Here is a 23569-nt window from a genome sequence, read left to right on the forward strand (position 1 = left end):
ATAAGATATGGCCAGTCACCTAAAAGGAGGCAAATACAGCAACACAATGATGCAGCTCCTCCTTACGTCTCTCATTTTCTTCAGCGCTGTCGGAGCTCTCCTCCCGGTTCTGGATTCCCATGGGGCTGGACGAGGAGCTGGAGTATTCTGAAGAGCTTCCTTCACGAGCGGTTGTAGGGGCTGGCTGATCCACATCTACACGTAACTCTTGCAGGGGGGAAGGAATAGAAGGACACATGTCATACCAGTCAAGAAATGTGAATTTACTGTTAAAGTTTTGTAAGTGATATAAACAACCTTCAGAACATTCAACCCAAAATTCATAATAAAATAATACTGCGGTTTAGGATTAGCCAGAACTTGGACTCCCCTCACCCTAAGTTACCATGTTTCTGTATTGTAAATTAGTTAAAAAGAAGCTCAAAACTCCTGTGCAAGAAACATGCTCAACTAGCACCCTTATACCTCATTTACCTGCCGTATGGTTACTACGAATACTTTGGATGGGGCCAATGTGAGTAGTAGGAGGTACTCTGGCTACTCCTGTGCTCACAGAAGAAGATGTTGCTGGATTCATTGTCCGTTTCTCAGACTTTTCCCTGCAGAGAAAAAATCGTGCATTCAGTTGTTTGAAAGAATATTACCTTTAAATCTACATTTACTGAAATCACTAACAAAGATTGCTCTTTCTAGACACATCCTTTTACATACAGTACATGGATGGTGTCCAGTCTATCAGTTCTTTCTGCCAAAGAGCTCATGGTGGATGTTTAATAGCTAATTCTCTCCGCCAAGATTTCCAGAAGTACAAACAGATACCCAGTTTTTCTTATTAGATTTTACTTTATTACTTTAGAAGATATATGACATATACAGTTGCAAACAAGACCAAACATTAAAGATGCTTGCGATGGTAACCAAGTATATTGAAGGACTCCTACATAGTAAGTGAATAGAGATAGTTGTATGACATTCAAATTTCATCACTTTAGCCTGATGTGGATTTTGTTTTCCCAAACACTTACTTTTCCAACTCCAGCTGGGTTTTGAGTTTCTTTTTGGCTCCCATGGTCAGGGATTCAAATTTATTTAGGTCTTCTTCAGTAAGGCTCAAGAACTTGAAGAGGGAAAAAAAAAACCAAAAGAAAATGTCATGATATGCAACACACACAAACATAAAAATAATATGCTCTTAAACATGGAACACCTTTCATCATGAAACTTTGGGAAATGGTTAATTTACATATTTTTGTTTTTAAGACACAACTATGCAAATCTAGACTCCTGGTAAAAATCAGCATTTTTAAGGAAGGGGTGACCTATATGTTATTATTCCTTGCCATGATGTATTGCATTTCACCAGAAGAGAAAGTTTGTTCTCTCTAGGCATTTTCTAATTCTTCCTGTGTATGTCTATGATATGCTTCCAACAGAAGTTGACCATATTGTCATGCTGGAGGACCTAGAAATGCCCAGAGAGGTGTTCTCTCTAGGAATCTCTAGTTCTTAGGGACTCTACGCTCATCTTCTGCCACAGGGTTCACTATTTCAATAGGGTTCACTATTATGTGCGGTGTTACATTTCTACAGTAAGTCCAGAAATGTATCCCCCATAGATATAGGGTTCACGCTGTATTACTTGACCATTCCATTTACACAAGATACCCAGCATTTGTGCTCAACTCAATCTCCCAGTATTTTTGTGGAATTATTCAATAATTATGTATCAAGTGCTCACAAAAACACTTATCACACTGGAAGCATCTAAACCAGACTTTCTTTGCAGGCTTATTATTATTAATAATGATAATATCCCAATATAGCAGAAAAAATACTGGCATGCTAAATTGCAACCTGTTACTAAATGAAATTTATATATCCTTTACAATTTACCTAGTGCCTTAAATTTACCAAGCACTGAATAGATTATGAACATGACATCTTAAAAGTAAAACATTTAAAGATTTAGTTTCAGGAAACAAGACAGCCGCCAGAGGGCACTTCGGATTTTGAAAAACCAGAATGCGATAAGCTTTCAACACATCTGAGAAGTGTAGCAAACAACTTCTGTTTGAGGAGTGTTTGCCTGAACAAAATTTATGTAAGCATGGCATCTCTTTTCAAAATTACATGACTTTACTATGTAAGAACAAATGTTTACATGCCTGCAAAAACAGAAGGCTGTGAAATCTGTGAAACTCTGAATATAAACATACCAACTTTTACAAATGACTAAAGTGTTAATGGAAGGATTTGGAGCAAGTATTATGTAGAAAAATACAGGACATTTAATTCTCCAAACAAATTAATCCAAACAAAGAGAAGACCCAATTCTAATCACAGCCTTAAGACTTTCCCAGTATTTGCATTCTCTCTATTAAGCACCAGATAAAAGCAGTGAAAAGGAAACACTATTATCCAAGGAAGCCTAGAACACTACCTTCTCCATGGTAAGCTGTTTGAAAACTGGATAGTACTTGTGCAAGCGCAGTTTCCGTAGCCAGTCTAAAATCCCATTTTGTTCCTGGGCCTGGGGAGTCTGAGGGCTGGACGTCATTAGAACGGGCGAAGAGTTCTCCAACTGGGACCGGCAAGCTAAGGACGACCCAGTCCCTCCTGAATGAGTGCAGTGGGAAAGTGCAACTGGCGTCACAGGTGGGTGCTGCACATGATGTTGGAGACTGTTCTGTGAAGACTGGATACCAGCTACGCCACAAATTGGTCTGCAAACAGTCACAGAAAGAGATGTATTCACCATTCACCAAACCAAACAGGGATTCTGTTCATTCAACAAGAAAATAAGCTGCCTTGACTGGCATGCCAGGAGAAAGGTGGGGACAGTCAATCATCATGCAAGCAACACAAATAGCACCCCCAGATCTATGAGGCTGTTTTACATCTTTTTTATGAGAACAGAGCTGTGACAGCTTAAGGACTAGGAAGCATAAGGCCACCAGCTGTTTAAGTTAAGGACTCATTGGTCAAAGAATCCATAACAAGCTAGCAACCACAACCAACAGAGGATTCACAGGATTATGTGCCTACATTAACTATCCACCTTGTTGTTGTTGTTGTATGCATTCAAGTTGTTTCTGACTTAAGCTGACTCTATCACAGGGTTTTCTTGGCGAGATTTGTTGAAAGGAGGTTTGCCATTGTCTTCCCCTGAGGCTGAGAGCATGTGACTTGTCTAAGGTCACCCAGTGGGTTTCGCATATGCGCTTGTTTTGAAACATAAATAACTTCAGAAATGTAGGCATTGGTTTTAATAGTTTTTCATTTTGCCAAGGGCACTTTGGAAATTTATCCCACAGAACAATGTGTGTGGAAAATGCTACATGAAAACTGTAAAACTGTTCAGATTTGCAATTTAGACCTTACATGTGAATTTCCTAATCTTACTACACTAGAGCTATCTTTTGAGTTTGCCATCTGACTTTGCTCAAAACTGTAGTGTGACACATTAGCAATAGCGAGAATGATAACGAATACTCAATTGGCATGAAAACAGAATGACATTTTTTGAATCAGACTTCAAAGTGATAGTGACACATACCCCCCCCCAATGTTACACAGGAATCTGAACAAAACTTCACTGTTATCTTGCACACACACACACACACACACACTCTAAATGTATCTTACCTTCCAGAAGCACCCAGTGTAGTACCTACTTTATACAGGGAAGTGTTGCCAGGATCTAAAAACAAGGAGATCAAATGGTTTGGACAAGCACTAAGTAGTTTAAGTTTTATTCATATATTTGTTGGGGTTTGAAAGAATTCTTAAGACTCACTTGAACTCTGAAACTGTTGGGCATGAGATGAAGTGCTGAAAAACTTCTTGACATGGTCATTTTTCAAGATGTGGGGAGGTAATGATGCCAAATACCTGAAAAAAATGATTTGCATTAAGTAATATTTCTTTTGCATTTGGATTGCAAACATCACAGCTGCCTCATTTTATCCAGAGGGACAAAATGGGAATTTCGGCACACAAGATACAAAGGACTTCTTCACACATTAGGTAAAAGGCTGGTAGAAAAAGTGAGGAGGCCAGAACTGCATTAGCCTTCTTTTGTAATATGTATAAAGCACGAACCTGTACTCTTTAAGGAGAACAAAACTTGCTAGGAAGAACAACACAACAGAGAAATGGCCTGCTATTAATTCTTGTAATGTGGAATGAGTTATACCATCAGATGTAACAGTGCAGTGAGTCAACTCACATCAATCAAACCTGATGTTGAATGGATGCAGGTCAGCTGCTAATTGGGTTTTTAAAATCTATATATACTTTTACTCTTCCAATTAAACCTTTCACAAAAATGCCACATTTAGAAATGTCCAGGTAAATCAGAACAGAATTTTATCCACTGTGACTTCAAGTAGACAAAACTCTATGATGGTAGACAGGCTATAAAATGCTTTCACCTTCTAGAGCAGAGGTGGACAATCCAGGGATGTTATACTTTCCATAATCACATGCTACTCTGATGGGGCTTATGGGGGTAGTAGGTTGCAGACCCCTTCTAGAGATCTGCCTTGAAATAAATGATACCAAGTATAATATAAAACCTGACATGAACTACTATCATTTCCCCCAATTCTTGTTGGAAAGCAACCCACCAGGTTTTAGGAGTGGCAGTTCAGGTTGCCTACACTGCGGTTTGAAGGGGAAAGCCTTCTGGTGCTTCAGTTTTCCTTTTAAAACACAGTTTTTATGGCTTGCTAGGAGCCAAAATGTGTAGGTACTATCCAAAATATAAACTTTTAAATGGTGGCAAAATGCAAACCACAACAACCTCCTGATCAAATCATGACATCTGACAAGTCAATTAGTATTGCTTTGCTGGATCTATCAGCCCAATTACTACTGCAAAGATCCCACAATGATGGTTTTATTTTACAATGATGAGTGGCATGGGAAATTCATCAAGATGGAACAGTACATGCACCACAGTTTTGGAATGTCAAACTTGTAATGAATCCAGTTTTGTGCTTTTAAAAGAAAGAACCCGGACATCAGCTCTGTCATGAAGCAGTAATTACTCAATATACCAGTTAAACCAGCAAAGATGAACTACTTCAGTTCTGAAGCCTCTTATAGCTGTCTGTAAGACACATTAATAATACCAGCAATTTCTACTATTACATTACTCCTGTCAATAAAACATATCCTTTAAAGCCTGGAAGAAATCACCATAATGTTAATCCATTGTTTGGTTCATTTGCCAGAAGTATATATTTTCTTTCTATCAATTCCAGCAAAAAAGTGAACACAAGCCTTCCCTAGAGGGTAAAGTTCATTCTTAACATACCATTGAACACTACACACTATATACTCCAGGATGGATCCAGATGGATGGATTCACACATGCTTACCAGTGGCATACAAATCGTGGTCCATTCCCCCACAACAGAACTGCTTCAGAATGACCTCAACAGATTAGAAAACTGGGACAAAGCTAACAAAATGAACTTCAACACAGAGAAATGTAAGGTACTGCACTTAGGGCAGAAAAATGAAATGCACAGATATAGGATGGCGGACACCTGGCTGAATGAAACTATGTGTGAAAGGGATCTAGGAGTCCAAGTAGACCACAAGTTGAACATGAGTCAACAGTGCGATGCAGCAGCTAACATGGCCAATGTGATTTTAGGCTGCATCAATAGAAGTATAGTGTCTAGATCAAGGGAAGTAATAGTGTCACTCTATTCTGCTCTGGTCAGGCCCCACCTGGAATACTGTGTCCAGTTCTGGGCACCACAATTCAAAAAGGGATGCGGAGAAACTGGAGCCATGTGTCCAAAGGAGGGCAACTAAAATGGTGGTCTTGAAACCATGCCTTATGAGGAAAGATTTAGGAAGCTGGGGATATTTAGCCTGTAGAAGATAAGGTTAAGAAGTGATATGATAGCCTTGTTTAAATACTTGAAGGGGTGTCATACTGAGGAGGGAGAAAGCTTGTTTTCTGCTGCTCCAGAGACTAGGACCCGGAACAACGGATGCAAGCTCCAAGAAAAGAGATTCCAGCTCAACATTAGGAGGAACCTCCTGACAGTAAGGGCTGTTCGACAGTGGAACACATTCCTCCCTTGGAGTGTAGTGGAGTCTCCTTCCTTGGAGGTCTTTAAGCAGAGCCTGGATGGCCATCTGTCAATGGGGATGCTTTGATTTGGATTTCCTGCAATGGCAAAATGGGGTTGGACTGGATGGCCCTTGTGGTCCCTTCCAACTCTATGATTCTATGCTCTAAGCATGATTCAGTGTTATGGTTCTAGAAATCTATTTTAATATTCTAACAATTTAATTCTGTTTTAACATATCACTTTTCTATGTTTTAATTGTATTGTTTTTAAAGGTTGTGAAGCTGCTCTGAGTCCTAGTTCTGAGAAAAGAGCGGGATACTACTACTACTACTACTAATAATAATAATAATAGAAACCTGACAGGCACTAAGAACAGAGACTACTGCCACTGAAAGAGCTATTTTATCTACATGATTTTGCTTATCATTTCTCTAGGTGTAACCCATTTCTTCATTTCTTGTAGCTTCACAAACTGCAGCTTTTGAAGTTAGAGGTCCATTCCATATTTTCACATTCAACTTTACTTGCTAGAAAACCCACTCCACCACTTTGTTGCCTCGATTACTTACTCACTCTTGTTGTTGCACTGCTTCTTTTTCAAACCTCCCGACTTATTTTCCTTACCTTCCAAAATCCTCTATAGCCTTGCTGCCCTGAACCAGCCTCATATTCCACTCTTCCATTACAAGAAACCTCTTCCTGTGACTTTCCTCTATCCAGCTCTACTACTTGCAGCCATCCCTAGGTCTCCTGCTCCCTGTAACAATTCAACCCTTATGTCTAAAACTGCTTCCTAGAGTGTGATAGTATGATCACCTACCTTTTTTCAAATTCCTCTTCAAAACTCATGTTATTTGGGAAGGCTTTGGAACAAATCCATATCCCAATAACCTATTAAAACGCAGCCAAAGTAACTAACTGCAAACTGGAATAATGGTATATTTTCCTCCAATTTAACCCAGCTTCCATTCTTTGCAATCTTCTTTTAAACACTGTAAAGCCCTTGAGCTGTCAAAATAAGGGGCCTGCCAAACTTGTCCTTTGTAAAGCAGCATGTACACAGATGGAGCTATCAAAATAAGCTTCCATGTATAGCTGGCACAGTGCAATACCTAGGAGCCAAAACAGCCCATTTGATACAAGGGGCCAAAAGTAATGCCTACTGAGCAGAACCACTTAATTACTCAATGAATGTAACATAAATGCACAGTAATTGCTATGGTTGGTAAGCACATATACTATTCCAAGGCGTAGAGCACAACTATACACAATATTTACTAGTAGTAACACTTGATGTGTGCCTTCAAGTCATTTGCAAGGTGAAACTATCATGGGATTTTTTTGGCAAGATTTGATCAGAGGAGGTTTGCCACTGCTTTCCCCTGAGGAGGCTGAGAGAGTGTGACTTGCCCAAGATCACCCAGCGGGTTTCATGGCCAAGCTGGGAGTTTAACCCTGGTCCCAGAGGCATAGTCCCAACACTCAAACCACTACACCATGTGATCAAGTCATGGAAGAATCAAACTAACACTCAACTTAAATTTATAACTTGCATTCCAATAAAATCTGACAGATCTATACGCAGACAACTGCAAGAACAGGATTCTTTCTCTGACCAAAATAAGCTTCCATCTGCTGTGGGTTCACACTTCCGCGTCAAGGTGAAAAGACAAAAAGTCTGAAGCATACCTAGGGTCCGATTCCAGGTCCATATGGTTTCTGTCTAGGTAAAATGAATCTGGACCAGCTAGGCAAGGAATGAATTTCTCCAAATTTTCTTCTGGGTACAGTTGGCTTAACTACAAAAAGAAGAAAATTTTGTTTTCCAAAACTGATACAACACATCCCAAACTGAAAAGGACAAAAGGAAAAATCCTACTAAATTCACACCATTTATTTAAGATTTTCATATGCATATAGTATGAACTGTGTCCTTTTAAAAACATAAACCAACATGCTTTGAAATGGTTTATACCAATGGTATCTTTTTTACCTTTGAAATGAATTCAGTGACTTCAGCAGAAGACTTTGTTACCAATGTCACTGAAGAATCAGACCATAATACCTGAAAGAATGAAGAATAATGGATTTAGTTCCCTGCAACAAAATATACCTGGAATTTAAGTAATAGCCCATTATTAACACACAACAAATGAACAAAGTTACACCTTTTTGAGGCAAGTAATATGTAATGACAGCAACTCTGTTTTTTAAAAGTAATGCTAACACATTAACTTTAAAAGTACTATTTCCAACTTTGGTCTTGTTTCATTCATTTCAAGAGTGAGTGAGTGAGTGAGTGAATCAATGAATGAATGAGAAGCCTTGGACATCATTACTGCAATACTTCTCTCTCCGCTTCTCATGTGAAAAGAATGCTGTTCCCAACCTTTTTCCAAGGGCAGAGTACATATACTACAACCGTGGTTCTCAAACCTTTGGTCCTCCAGGTGTTTTTGACTTCAGCTCCCAGAAGCACCAGCCAACTTGGCCAACAGTCAGGGATATGTTATTTTATCATTTTCTTTGTTTTGTTTATACAGTCGGCCCTTCTTATACACGGATTTTTTATACACAGATTCAAGCATACACGGTTTGAAAATGTTCCAAAAAAGTATAAATTTACCTTGATTTTCCATTTTTTATAAGGGACACCATTTTGCTATGTCATTATATTTAATGGGACTTGAGCATACACGGATTTTGTTATACACGGGGGACCTTGGAACCAAACCCCAGCGTATAACAAGGGTCCACTGTACATATTTGTCAGTGTGAGCTGTATTTATTGCATTGGTTTTTGTGTTTCTGTCTGGGTAATTGGTCTTACAACTGAACTGCACAGAACATTACAACCTGAGTGCATTTTCAAGTGCCATTCTCCAGTCATGGTGCATTACTTTGCGCTAGCTTTCCTCAACCTCATTCCCTTCAGATGTGTTCAACATCAACCTCCATCATCCCAGAGTTATGTTGACTGGGAATACGAACTGTAGTTCAACACACCTGGACAGCACTAGGTTGGGGAAGGCTGCTTCGTGTAATATAGCACAAAAAACAGATTTCACATCAAAACCAGAGAATGACAGAGATGAATTCTAATAACTGTAGAGTTACTGTTACTGTATTCTCGTTTCTGTCTTATATATTATCCAGTGTTTAACCTGTGACTACCAAAATGCAGGAGATCTTGCAAACCATTTCTTAAGTCTTAGGTATAGACATATTTGGGAACCATGGGAAAACTGACTCTTTAAAAAGCGCAGGGGAAGGGAAGAGCGATCTTTCCACATGACACTGGTATCAATGACAACCAAACACACACATTTTTTCCAGCCCTGAGGATGCTGCCAAAAGCACTGGTGAGATTCAAAATACATTACATAATTGAGGAATTTCCTCTTCCCAGCACTTGTTTTACCAAAATGAAGAAACAGACAGTTTCTAGCTCCGCCTTAGACTTTGTTGATTATACAAACACACACACAATGCAAAGGGAGGCACAAACTATGCTCTTCTGAGCCACATGATCCCCATCCCTGATTTAAGGCAACAAAATATATTGTTAGGTTACAGAGAAAAGAGACTTCTCTCAAAAATATACTTGAAGCTACAGAATACTTAATACCCTTGGGTTTGGTTCCTTTTACGCCTCTTTAAAACTGAAAATGCTCTCTCTTCATTGCAAATCCTAGGAACTTACCTCAAAGGAATAGTCAATGTTCCTATCCTTTTTGTGCGATAATCCCTTTAGTTCCACTTTTTCAACACTCACTATCAAGAGAAAACAAAATAAGATATGTTACACGTTTCAAACAGACACAGCATCCATTGCATTATTACCCTTCTTTCCTCTTGATTTTGCAGGGAAATAATTTTATTAGAAGTGCAGACAGAAGTGGGAGTAATCCAAGTGATCTTTTCCATCATGCTTACTACCCAACTAAAACTTGCACCAGTGTCTCTGTATGTTTGCACCAGTGATATTCTTTCATGGCTCTTAGTTCCTTCCCTTTTGAGATGTATTGCCCTTTTTGCAGGGAAACTTGGTTCTCGCCATCATTAAAGAAGTCCACTGATCAGAAAAAGAGATGTGCATGAAAGGAAAAAAGCAACGTGGGGCTCAAACTGCTTCTGCAGTGGCTTGATGTGATATGCTTTATTTGTAATGTTCCTCTGTTTTTTAATGTTGTTTTAATAGCAGTTTGGAAAAGAGCTGTGCCAATGCAGAGCTCCGTTTGTAGTCTTCAGAGCCTTCAAACACCAAGATGGCAAATCAGAGCAGGCAAGACTTCAAAAGGGCCTATTCTTTACTGTACTCATTAGTCAGACTGGCAGACACCCTTTTCCACTGCTGTTATGTGCAAAAAAACACTCAAACATCTGCTCCCGGTTTCAATTCAAAAGGTGATCATCTAGCTTTGTTTTTACGTTTTTGAATTTTAAAACAGGCTGAGGTCTTTTTCAGAACTCATATCCTGCAATGTTTACTGAAAGGAAGACTGGCCAGATACGAAAGCCTTGGGCTTGGAAGATCCTTCTGTATTCATACAAGGTCAATGGGCGCACGATCAGAGAAGAAGAGACAGTAGGGTTACTTGCTCAACCTGCCAAACGTTTGGGGCATATAACCCCAATCAGGAACTAGAATTAATCTTTCATTAAAGAGGGCCAGCACCAAACTCCTAAAAGGTATTGTATACTTCCTCCAAATTACTCTTCAAAAGCTGAGGTCGGGAGGCCTCTAAGTAACTAATGGCAACAATATGTTTAAAACACCAATTGCCAGATGGAGTAAAGCTGATATTAAATGAAGCTGACATTAAATAAATAGTCCTTCTCCCCCTTCCTCTGCCAAAAAAAGATTCCAAAGAGCGCATAGTTCCTTCAAGTTGTTTCGATTTATGGTGTCCCTAAGGACTAAGAATAAGGACTAAGATGTGACCATGGGAAGCACGTATTCATCCCAAGCACGATGCTTGGATTCCCACCATTTCAAAGCCACTTCTGGTCCCAAGCATTTCAAATAAGGGGGACTTAACCTGGATATTGCAGACAAAGATGTAGAAAAGACAACCAAAAATTGTCAAAAGGATGGAATAACTACAGTATGAGAAAAGGCCACAATGTTAGGTGCATATTAGCTTAAGAAAAGGTAAAAATAAAAGGGGGACAGGTACAGGCCTATGGCACTATGGATGATATGGAGCAACTGGACGGGATAAAATTTTCTCCTCCTCTCATAATGCTAGAGCCCAATAGGGTCATTTATCGAAGCTAAAGGATGGCAAATTCAAGACAGACAAAATTACTCCATCGCATAAGGCACAGTTTGGCATCCACTATTAAAAATGCAATAGTGACTACTAACAGGTGGCTTTCAATGGAGATGAGACAAATTAATGATAATAAGGCTATCAATGACTACTACTCACAAGGGATATATATTACTTCCAGTATCAGAGGCAACCTGAAATGCAGTGAGGTACGTTTGTAGCCCCGTGTCTTGCTTGTGCACTTTCTATAGACATCTATTTGGCCGCAAATGGAATAAAACGCTGGACTAAGCCTTTGAGCTGATCCAACATGACTCTTAAGATTCCTAATTGTGAGCACCTCAAAGAAAGGATGGCAGGATTTTAGGCTGTCTTTGCAAGTGACTAGATAGTCCTGGCACTGAAAATAGACCTGAGTTCCAAGCAGACTTTCCAAAAAGGAAACATCACTCACAATGGATTGTTCCTTTTCACAGGAACACTGCAGCATTCAAAGAACTACCCAAGCTCTGATGTAACTGACTCATATCACAAATAAGCGTCTTACCAGCTGGGACACAACTAAACCACCATTTTTCTTGAAAAATGAATTTGGGCAGAAAACACAAACCAAAATTAATGCTAAGTTTCTAATCATATAGTGCTAATGCTAACTTAGCATTACTGCTATGTTAAATCATATGCAGACTACTCAATACTAAAACAATAGGATACTTTGGTTAACTGTACCTTTCTAAACACACAAATTCTTAACTTGCAGACTAAAATGTAAACACCAAACCCAGGAGTGTTTACAAACCAGCCAAATACATACAAAGAATATTACCTGTTTTAAAGTATTTCATCTTCTCCCAAGATGTGGTTTGGGAGATGTGGCAGAAAACAATTTCCTTTCTGCATGATGAAGGCCAATTTAACCCCCAATGTTAAGATTTCTTTGCTGTTGTTGTTGTTGTTGTTTCTGTCCATAAACAATGCATATGGCTTCCACTAAAGGTGGCAAGCACTGGATGTAACAAAATGAAAATTCACTTACTGCTTCTGAATGTTTTAGTGTTAGTGTTCAGTACTCTATGATTCTACTTTCAACTGCCATGGCAAAATCCCATGGCATTCTGGGGTTGATGGTCTGAGGAGGGATATTTAGAATTTTCAGCAGTGGGATCCCAGGATTCCACAGGAAACAGCCGTGGCACATGATGGGGAATCATAGTACTACAACTGCGTAGTGTGAAAGGGCCCTAAATCAGAGACTAAGCAAAATTGGACTGATGCACAGTTCTAGGTGTATGCCCAGCCATCGGTTTACAAAGTCTGTCCTTCCATCCAGTGGAGGATGGACTAACAGCTTAAGCACACTGTACTTCCCAGTAAAAATGACCCTAGAATCCATTCTGCTATTAACTACAGTAGAAGCATAAGTTGCATGTAACTGATGCCTTAACACAAGCTGCTTTAACATATTGCTGCTCTCCAAAGCTTCAGACGACAATGTTTAACCCAGCCAGCCAGCATGGCTAAGCGTTGTGAGAGTTATACAGTTGGCCCTCCGCATTTGTGGCTCTCACTTTTGCAGCTTTGATTAATATGTTCTCTCTAGGAATCTCTAGGCCCTCCAGCGCAACTCTGCTGGAAGCTGACCATAGAGTTGTGATGGAAGGTCTACAGGTTCCTAGAGAAAACACTTCTGTAGGCATTTGTGATTCTATGATCGATCTCTGGCAGATGTTGGCCATAGAGTTACACTGGAGGCCCTGGAGATTCCTAGGGAGGTGTTCCCTCTGGTAAAAAGAATAGTGTTGTTGTTGTTTTATTTGTGGTTTTTCCATGTTCACGGGGGACCTTCACCTCTAACCCCAGCGAATGTAGAAGAATGTATTTCAAAACTCCAGGAAGCTACCCCATTGCCTACCCCTGACTTTTCTAATTCAGAAAGACACCATCCCAGCTGGTACCGTATCTAGCAAGTGCCGTTACCAGACTAATGCAGTACTATATTCCTAGCCACCAACAAATGCTCCCTTATGGGAACACCCATCTGAACTCACCCACCCACCCTTTCTAATGCCTCAGCTGAGCTTTCTGTCTCATGACCTACTCAGTTTTAAATAATTTAATAGTAAAACGACACAGAAACCTTTAGACTTAAAACGTTACTTAATGCTCAGCGTGCAGTAGATACACAATTCTTCTGACACATATTAACTTATGGCACAAACAGCCTTGTGAGCGGTTAGAAGTGATTCCACCTGTTATTCACTGCATTAGCAAAAGGGGGAAGGGGAGCACTGCGGTCCTATGTTTCTGCTGAGAAGTAAGCCCCTTGGCGTCCCAGATAAGCAAGCACAGGAACTGCAGCGGGGATATACATTTAAGCAAGGCGAGAAAATGCAGAACTGGCCAGAAACAGGAGTACTGCCATAAAGTGAAAAAGCAGAGGTTTACTTTTAATACTACTTAAAGGATCAGAGCCACGTTTGACACCATCCTCGCTCCTCGCAAAAGAACAGATGACATTCCAGCCAACTGTTCTTGAGCAAGCAGAGGTACCTTTATTTAAAAGGTTTTTTCAAAAACCAAACTCTGTATAGATTACAGGATGAGCTTTTACACTCATGCAAACAGTTTAAGATAAGGCTTGGCCCTTGGTCTATTGCAGCAAATGTCCTTATAAAACCCTAAGCTCTGTTGGCTTTTGTTTCCCCATTATTTCAGACTGTTCTAACACCAGGAAGCCTACAGATCTGAGACAGGTCTGCAACGTATCTTCTTTCTTGTATGAGGATATGCACGATCACAAATACGTTATGCATATCATATCAAACTATTATGTTTCTCCTATAACCAAAGTTATGGCTGTATCAAACGTTCATATGGCTAATGGACGAAGCAGAATAAGGCCATTGTTCAAAAGCCTACAATCTTTAAAAATGAGTACACTCGATTTCTGAAAACCTGACTCCATTACCACCGACACCACTGAAAACCCTATGATTTATACTCTTAACAAACAAGCATCAAGTTTTAAATGGCGTGGCAATGCCCACCAGCAACGGAATATCTACAGGACCTAATGAAAGCAAGCTCAGGGCAACTGCCATTTAACAATTACTTGTAGACATTAAGGACTTTTCCACTTTTCTAGAACACTTACTCTAAAGGCAGCAAATAGAGAACACATTATTTATTAGCTGCGTCCCCTGTTTCCAATTCATAGTGTTACTATTCTCAATATTGCTGTCTGATTCCGCAGCCTGGTGAACAACTCTTTCATGTGCCTCCAAAAACAGGCTCCAGAAGTTTAAAAAATGGTCTTATATCCTCCTATTCTTTAAAAATAAGGTTAAAATAAAAACAAAGTATGATTTCAGTGACCCAAGGAGTAGTGAAGTCAGCATCTTATTTAACCACAAACCCCATCTTAATAAGTATTCCAGAAGTTCTAATATATAAGGGTTATGAGAAAAAAAATAACTGCTCTTTAAAAGGGGGAATGACTCATCTCTGGACAGGAAACTAAAAACCAGATGAATATTATTCTTGCACAAACCAGCTGAATTCAACATACTCTGTTCTGATGCTGGAAGCTAAAAGTCACCGTTTCTTCCTGACTTCCCTGAATAACGAATACCGCCAGATACTATCAGTAAAACTGGAGGCCTGTCTTGCTGAAAAGAACAATTTAAATTACATTTAAATAAAGTAACTGATTCTACAACATTAAACAACAAGCTTTAGCCTATTCTAATTTTCAAAGCGAGGGAGAAAAATATGGGCCTTTGGCAAACGCTATTCTTTCACATGCTTACCCTATATGTAGAACACACCAGAATGTGTGTGGAAACATGGAAGTGAATGGAGTCGAACATTTTCTAGTACGACAATTTATTCTGCAGATGTAAGCAGATGTCCCACGTCCAATAATAATAATTCTGATATACATTAAAACAAACCATGTAAGCATCCACATTGGCAGAAGAACCATGCGCACAAGGCCCTGAAAAAATGTGGTCATCATGGGCTCAGTGATCAGTTCACAACCTGCTAGTTAAATATAGACTTTCCAAATATAGGAACTCTATATTTAGAATACAGAGCCAAAGGCACCTTCATTATTGGGGAAGGGGAAGCACCAACATGTTTACGTCGACAATGCCAAGATGATAGCTGGATGTTTCTGAGGCTTGGGAACTGTGTTGTAGAGCCAACAAGCTGCAATATATATACTATCGACTATAAGTCAACTTCATGTATAAGTCGAGGGCAAGTTTGGGGGGCAAAATTATGGATTTTGCTATGACCTATGGATAAGTTGAGGGTAAAACTTAGGGTCATATAGCAAAGGATCTAAAAGATGAAGCAAAGCAATACAGTGTCAAAGAACTTACAAACTTCCAGCAGACATAACTCTTTGTGCTTCCTCTTAAGTCTGGATTGATGAGAAAGTAGAGGGGGTTGGTGCTTCACATATTATACTCTTGCTTTTCACAAGGGGATGGTTCCTTCTTTTAAATAAGAGTTAAGATACAGTACTTACATTGACCTGTGGATGAGTCAACTCAGGTTTTGGGGGTCAATTTTTTGCCCTAAATTTGTAGACTTATACATGAGTATATACAGTATGTATACATACTGTGTTCAATCTCCAAATGTAATGCAAGGGAATTTTCTATAAAGGAGGTTACGGACTACTTCAAACAAGGTGCAAAGGTTAAGCAAAACTGGATAGCCATCATATGTAAGTCAATGATATGATAGTAGGGTTATAAGGTTATGAACAGGCCTGTCAAGAGTGAACCCCCGCATTTCTCAAAGCAGGGAGAAATATTCAAGTCTAGAATTCTTCCTGAAACGCTCAGATTTCCACCTGCAAAAATATATCCTTTGCATAGGAACTGCCCCACTTCCACCAGGCTCCATCAATTCACAATCTCCAATCAAACATAATGCAGTCTATAATGCAGTAACAATGGTGCCATGTTGCTTATAAAGACAAGGCCTAATATCCTGGATTTGGTCCTCCTGCATGATGAAGAAATGGGACGATCTTTAAAAAGAAAAAAAAGAACCAGACAAGTTTTGGAGAGCAGATCAATCAGTGAAAAAGCGGAGTTTCTGCAGCAGCTTGTGAAAGAAACAACATGATTGATCAGAGAGGATCCAGAATGGCTATAGGATGTTCCATGTGTTAACAGTCTGCGTTTGGTGTTACACCTGGGAATCTGTCAGTGGGTTTAGTATGTATCTGCACCTGTTAAGAGGGCATGCCGTGTTTGGTAAAAAGACACCCAAGCCAGGCAATGAGACAGCAATCTGGAAATGCTCAGTGCAGAGTAATGCCTGTGGCTAACACTGCAGTGTGAGTGTATCTCAGAAATAAATGGCCTGTGAATTACAAAATTAAGATGATAAGAAAGAGGAGATTGCTTCCCACCATTTGGACGATCAGGCCTGTGGTTCCAGGAGGAAGCTACTAAGCAAGAAGGCCAGTGAACAACTGGAACTTCATAATCAGAATATACAAACATAACTTCTCTCTCATCCCCCCCTCTCCATATATATATATATATATATGCATACAAAATACAAAAGAGGCTGTTTTTCTTTAAAAATATAAAGCAACATTTGTAGCCCTCCTAATATTGTTGACTTCGTTATTAACCTGGGGAGATGGGAACTATATTCCCCAAGGAGTATAGTTTTGTCCCTAATGTAAAGTAGTCCTAGGTGAGACTAACAACCTGATTTAGATTTTGGAACCTGTTGTATCTTAATGGAATATCGATATGGGTGGGATATAGGGCATGGACCTCTGAAAGTCATAAAAGAAGCATTCAAACAAACAAGACAATATTCCAGCAAATACTATGACATTCATACTTCTAAAGCATACCTTCTAGTAGTTTTAGTGTTTAGTCCACATTTTCAGGAATCCTTTACATTTTCTTTAAAAAAAACTGAGCAAATATATAAAGTCTAGGCTTAATGAAAAGGCTTCATTGAAAAAAATAGAATGATAAAGAAAATAAGACTGAATTTACAATTAATGTAAGTGATGTAACTGAAAATACTGATTTAAAAAGTAAAAAAGATTTCTTAGAAACTTATATTGAGATCAACCGCACAACTGTAAGCAAATCTTCAAATGACCAGTTCAATGGCACAAATATACCTATTTGTAGGCAATTGATGGCCTGAAAACGCTACCAACTATATACCATATTCAGATTAGAAATGAACATTGTCTTAAAACTATTCCCCTGGCCAGACTTATTTCACAATACACACAAGTCAAAACACAAGAGTGTCACTACTGTGAATGCATGGCTTGCTGATCAGAAAGTATCCAACTATAGCATCCTTACATGGTTTCTTCTTGTTTTGTACACACTTAAATGGCCCGCGAGAGTCAGCTAGGGATACTCTTCAGCAATCTCTGTGATTTACGCCACTTTCTTTCAGCTGTGTATGTAAATGATGTAATTTTATCAGCGCTGCCCCCAAGTTATTGTTAAAAATAGCATAGGCATGATAGACTGATGAAATGGATATGCTCAATGCAGTGAGGTAATGCAATAAATCAATGGTCTTTCTTGAGGAGCATAACACAAGTTAGAGAGGGCAGCGACTCTGCGTTTTCTCTCACTGCTCCTTTCTTTTTGGCTTGCTTATAGAAAAAACAAAATGATGCTTATTCGAGTTCTAATTATAAAATACTCTGGGGGAATTATTCTTTGGGGGCAGACGGGACAGCTGGCATTTCTTGCACTCCCAGAGTTGAACAAATCATTTTGCTGCTCTTCATCCAGTCCATCGTGGTGGTTTCTCAAAAGGTCACCATTCAAGAGAAGCTAAAAGGATGTCCCATCATGCCACCCCTAAGACTTGGCATCTAGCCGCTGTTGTTACACTGACCACCATAACATCTGTAACACGATGTAAGCTTGCTAATGTTTAACTTTACTTTGCCTTATGCACATAAACTCAAAGTATTAAAGCAGACATACTATTCATCTCACACACACACACACACACACACACTTTAAAAGTATGCTACTGAAATAATTCAGAAGATTCACTAAAAATGCAGCCATAAGAGCGCAATGGCTACAGCTCAGGGTCAGCTATTCTGTTACAGCTTGTTGTTTTAAAATGCTTATTAGTTATAGATTTTTAATGTTTTAATGAGTCCCATTCTGGGAGAAAGGTGAGATATGAATAAAGTTATATTGCTTAACTTGTTTTCAGTTGTTAGGCATTTAGAGGCAAGCTGGGATAAAATGCAGTAATAAAATGCTGCCAAATGTAGAGCTGCACAATAAGCCTAAAACCCACAACCTGCTATCAAAATGAAAAGTTCCAATAAACTTGCTTACATATACTAAATCTGCCCTGCTTGGAATACTAAAAGCAGAATAAAGTATCTGGAGTATTATCCAGGGTTTTCCTCCTAAAGACGTTGGAAATAGACAGTGAAACAGACTCAGGAGGTACTTTGTAAAAAAGGATTTCTTACACAAGTAGCTCAATGTGTTTTGGTCCAGAAATAGTTACTCAACCCTTCTTCAAGGATTGCTAAAAGGAAGGCGGAGGGAGGGATAATACATATAGTAACAATTATAAACAAGACTGAAGAAACACAAAACAATATATGTGCTCATATATGCCCTGTTTCTTCACATCCCTGTGGGATCATTTTCAAATCATGTATGCAGAGAGTATTTTTTACACATATGTAGTTTTATCTGCTTCAACATATCGCTTCTTAATAGCTATTTTGTATGCAATTTAGTGAGGCACTTTTCTATTTCGTCAGTCTTATGTCTTGCTTATGGTTATTCATGCGCATATCATGTCTCCTCCTCCTTTTAACACATCCTGAAGTAGGCCATACAAATATTTCTTGGGCAAAACACACTGGGCTACTTACTGAATAAAACTTACAAACCCTGAGACTCAGTCTCTTTCTCACGTCTGAGTCTTTCTGCTTGGCCAGATGTGAACACGCTTCTTCATCACTCTGCTGTGTTTTCAACTCACTCTACTCAACGTCTATCATACGGTATGAGTCCTAACTTAGCCATACTTTTATGGGTCCTTCCCCCAGTTTCTAGACTGTACCTTATCCGTTCGTAGTCTTCTCACACTAAGGCCTAGATATCTAACAATTTTCATGAGATTTCTGGATGTATACTAAATCTGAGACCTTTCACTGTAACTGCTGAACGATGCAGAACCTCCTCAGTCAAACTCCCTGACTTCACAATCTATTGTACAAATGACCAATGATAATATTTAGCTAAACTGAACAGTATTTATTTTGAAAGAGGTTGCAGAAACTGTGTACTTATCCAATTCTTTCTTTATTGTTCTTACATTACTTACAACTGAACTTTCGTACAATGACCTTATGACTATTACTTACATTATACACCCATTTATCTTTAACTGACAAAGTTTAGAGCGTTTTTAACCAAATCTTATAAGGAAGTAAATGCCCCTACAAACAGGTACATTAGAAGGTGTAAGTAAGAGAAGGAATGCCTAGCAAATTGTCGGCAGACACAGCAACAAAATGCTGGACTCAGTGCAAGAAAATAATACATGGGGGAAACTTTAGAGACTCGAGTCCAAAACACAATGCAGAAATAATCTAGTTTGAGACCACTTTAACTGCCCTGGGTCAGTGCTAAGGAACCGTGGGAACTGTAATTTATTGTGGCACCAAAGCGCTCTGATGGAGAAGGCTAAACGTCTTACAAAGCTACAGTTCACAGAATTCCCTAGCATTGAACCAGGGCAGTTAAAGTTGTCTCAAACTGGATTACTTCTGCAGTGTGCTTTGGACCAGACTGATGCATGTAAAATGGTCAATATCTACACCAACTTGTTAAGGAAGGCAAATCTCTTCATTGCCATCCTTTCTTGAGCTTGGAAGCCATGTTTCTACATATGTTGACAAGTAAGAAAGAGCCTTATGCAGCAAAGAGAATACTAGCAACACTTACTTACAGTATTTTTATACATTCCTCATTATAACACATTGTTGTAAAAACCTATTGAATGTAGCGATCATTTCAACATCTGGTTCAACGTACTTTATCCCACACTACGCTTTTGGAAAATATGCTGTGGTCAAGACATCTGGTAAAGTTCTAAAAGAGACACGCCGCATGGATAGCGAGATACGACTTGTTGCTTGCCTTGTTCGCTCAAAAGCTAAAAACTGAACGGTTTTGTTTTTATCTTTGCATGGAGAGATATTATTAACTTCAGCTTCCTGCATAGCAAGAAGGTAAAAGAGATTTCCACAAATTCTAAATGGTTTACTGAACAGTGAGCTGATTGTTCATAGCAGCAAGATCTCAAGCTGGATCCTTTGTAATTCCAAACATTCACTACATGATTTTCAGAGTGAAATCCTGCTTGTGCTCTGCGCATGTGCCCCATAGGTACACAATGATCATTTTAATGTTTTTAGAAACCTACCCCATAAACCTACCATGTACCTTTACCTCACAGAGAGGACAAAAAAGCAGAATATCAGCATGAACCTAAGTCCTTGAAATCGCTTAGTAATGGGCATGATTAACTTGTTTTGCTTGTAATCATGATTTAGCAACTTTAATGTCCTCACTATCAAGAAACCATATTAAGGACAGCTGTGCCTCCAATGAAAACAATGTGTAAGATTTTCCATTACAAACTGCCTACTATTTCTTAAACATGAAATGCCAGTTTTTAAAAATTAGATTCTGTAAAAGGATCAGCGGCATCTGGGGAAAGGGGTAATATTAAAAACATCTTAAAAGGTTATTAAGAGGCCTTTGTAGATTGCTACTGCAAAACCGCACATGGATGTATTAAGGCCTTTCTGAGAGAGAGCAAGTTAATGAAATGTCACTCCAAACATTTCAGTGCATGGAGACAGGGCCAACCTGATACAGATGGACCAATACTGAACTGTATGCCCATGAAGAAAATAACATATTACAAGGACAAAGGACCACCACTATTCTCTGCATTTCCAACGTTCAGGTTGTCTTTTCCCTTAGAAAAAGGAAACGTAATGGGTAGAAAACCCACAGAAGTGAGGCCCAATGAAGACCGACAATGGTCAGCAACAACAGAATAGTGGTTCGCAGCTGGGATGCAAAAATGGAAAGGATGAAGCGGAGTGGAACGGAAACATCCTGAAGCTGAGCATGGCTGGCAAGAATAGTGAACAAGAGCACTCACAATGCAACGTCACAGGCCCCACATCAATACCTATCATAATTACATTGCCACATCCATTATGCACAGGACAAATTGAACTAGAAAATCTTATTCAACGGTAGAGAAAGAAGAAAAAAAGAAAGAAACATTGACTGGTTGAACGCCACAGATATCTAGACCAGAATTCTTTCGGCAAACAATAACACCGGTCTAAAATTGTGCTGCTATCTAGTTGCTATTGGAGACCATGCTCAGAAAGTCTGCCTTATAGTTAGCCACACAACTGCCTTTCTTTCAAACATAACCTATTTGTATGAGTTTCCTGTCAACAGAACTCCTACATCTACGTATGAACACCAACAATAGCTTTCTTTGGAAGGAAAAGGGGGGGGGGGGCTAAAACCAATTTTAAATAATTTTAAAAACAGGCATAAGTAAGTAATTTTTTTCTCAAGAAAGAAAGAACGACCGACTAAACATTAAATAAAACCTGTAGATGCACCTTTGGAGTGTTTCCCTGAAGGCCTCTTGGGTAATGACTCCTCAATGGAATGTGCTGATGTATGTAGTGCATTTTCTAAACTGTTTCCAATGCTGTTTATAGGGGTCTCGGATCTTGGAGTGACCTAGGCAGAAAGAAAGAAAGAAAGAAAACCGCATGAAGCAAGCTAGTCAGATTTACTTATCCAAGCTAAGAGTTTAAGTCTCATGTTGATTTATTTAAAAGCTATTTCCCTTTTTACAAGTTGGTTTGTATGGTATAGCAAGTTATCACTTTTGGGATATCAAATTATCAAAGACAAAGGTTTCGTTCAAACTGCAGATTCTATGTGTTGAATCCTAGTTTGCACACATTATGAAATGAATATAATGATGATTTTGCTATTTTGTCAACTGCAAGTGGGTACCTCACTTCTTCAAAAACTCATTTTTGTCCTGGAATACATTAAATCTTGCCCATTCACAACCAATTCAACTTGTACATTGACTCACCCTCATCAAATAAACATATAAACAAAAAGCCCCAAGCAGTTCCAAGTATATAACTTGAGATAGCCAATATTGTTCCTTGTTGGGCTTCCAATTATCTAGCAACATTTTTTTTTTGCTCGGTGCCATATTCACTGATGCAGCATCTGGTTCACATTCCTGAGAAGTAGAAAATGTCGTAGAAAAGCTTGTTTACAAGAAGACTGGGGAACCATTGTTTGCATGGTGAGGGTGTTATGCCTCCCTCATATTCAAAGCCCTCAAGAATCAGGACGGTATACTGTATATACTCAACTATAAGTCAACCTCATCTATAAGTAAAGGGCAGGTTTTGGGGCCAAAATTATGGATTTCTATATGACCCATGGATAAGCCAAGGGTAAAATTTAGGGGCATGTAGCAAAGGATCCTAAGGATGAAGCAAAGCAAAACAATGTCAAAGAACTTACAAAAATTCAGCAGGTATAACGGCTTGTGCATACCCCAAATGTTGGAGGGATGAGAAAATTTAGACAGGCCAGTGCTTCCAGGACAGACTACACACTTGACTTTCACCAGGGGATAACTCCTTTTAAAGGATAGTACATATACTGGCCCATAGATAAGTCGACTCAGGGGATTTGGGTCATTTTTGTGACTAAAATCTCTGGACTTATACATGAGTATATACAGCATGTTTTCTAGTACTAGCAATGCCATCTCAGGCCATTCCCTTTTTTGAAATAACAGGACATATCCACTGCATACATATCAACACTTTGAATGCTTTCAAGCACATCAAATCGTTTGTGCCACACCTTGCGAGAGCCACCCAAGCCATCATCCCTAGCCCTCCTTTTAGTACCATCTGTCCATACTGCTCACCACCCACCGATGCTTGCATCCAAAATGTACTCCCTGCCATCTTTCTAACTGCTGAGATGTTTCACGCACTTTCCATAGACACCGTCAGGTTCTCTCTCTTTCCCTACCTGTTTTTACCATACCTGA

General features: G+C 39.2%; 1 protein-coding gene across 1 annotated transcript in view; it reads right to left on the reverse strand.

Moving 5' to 3' along the window:
- Nucleotides 1–23569, reverse strand: part of ZCCHC14 (zinc finger CCHC-type containing 14) — a 31606-nt gene that overhangs the window by 2932 nt on the left and 5105 nt on the right. The window contains exons 2-11 of the mRNA XM_089476697.1: nt 22092–22215; nt 9799–9869; nt 8089–8160; nt 7785–7894; nt 3797–3891; nt 3646–3700; nt 2441–2723; nt 1026–1117; nt 475–599; nt 67–207 (exon numbers count right to left, since the gene is read on the reverse strand). Of these exons, the coding sequence (XP_089332823.1) occupies nt 67–207; nt 475–599; nt 1026–1117; nt 2441–2723; nt 3646–3700; nt 3797–3891; nt 7785–7894; nt 8089–8160; nt 9799–9869; nt 22092–22215 (1168 nt within the window). The remainder of the gene's footprint in view (nt 1–66; nt 208–474; nt 600–1025; nt 1118–2440; nt 2724–3645; nt 3701–3796; nt 3892–7784; nt 7895–8088; nt 8161–9798; nt 9870–22091; nt 22216–23569) is intronic.

The sequence above is a fragment of the Sceloporus occidentalis genome, unplaced genomic scaffold, assembly GCF_023333645.1.
Source record: "Sceloporus occidentalis isolate IW3139 unplaced genomic scaffold, rSceOcc1.0.p SCAF_10, whole genome shotgun sequence".
Classification (NCBI taxonomy): Eukaryota; Metazoa; Chordata; class Lepidosauria; order Squamata; family Phrynosomatidae; genus Sceloporus; species Sceloporus occidentalis.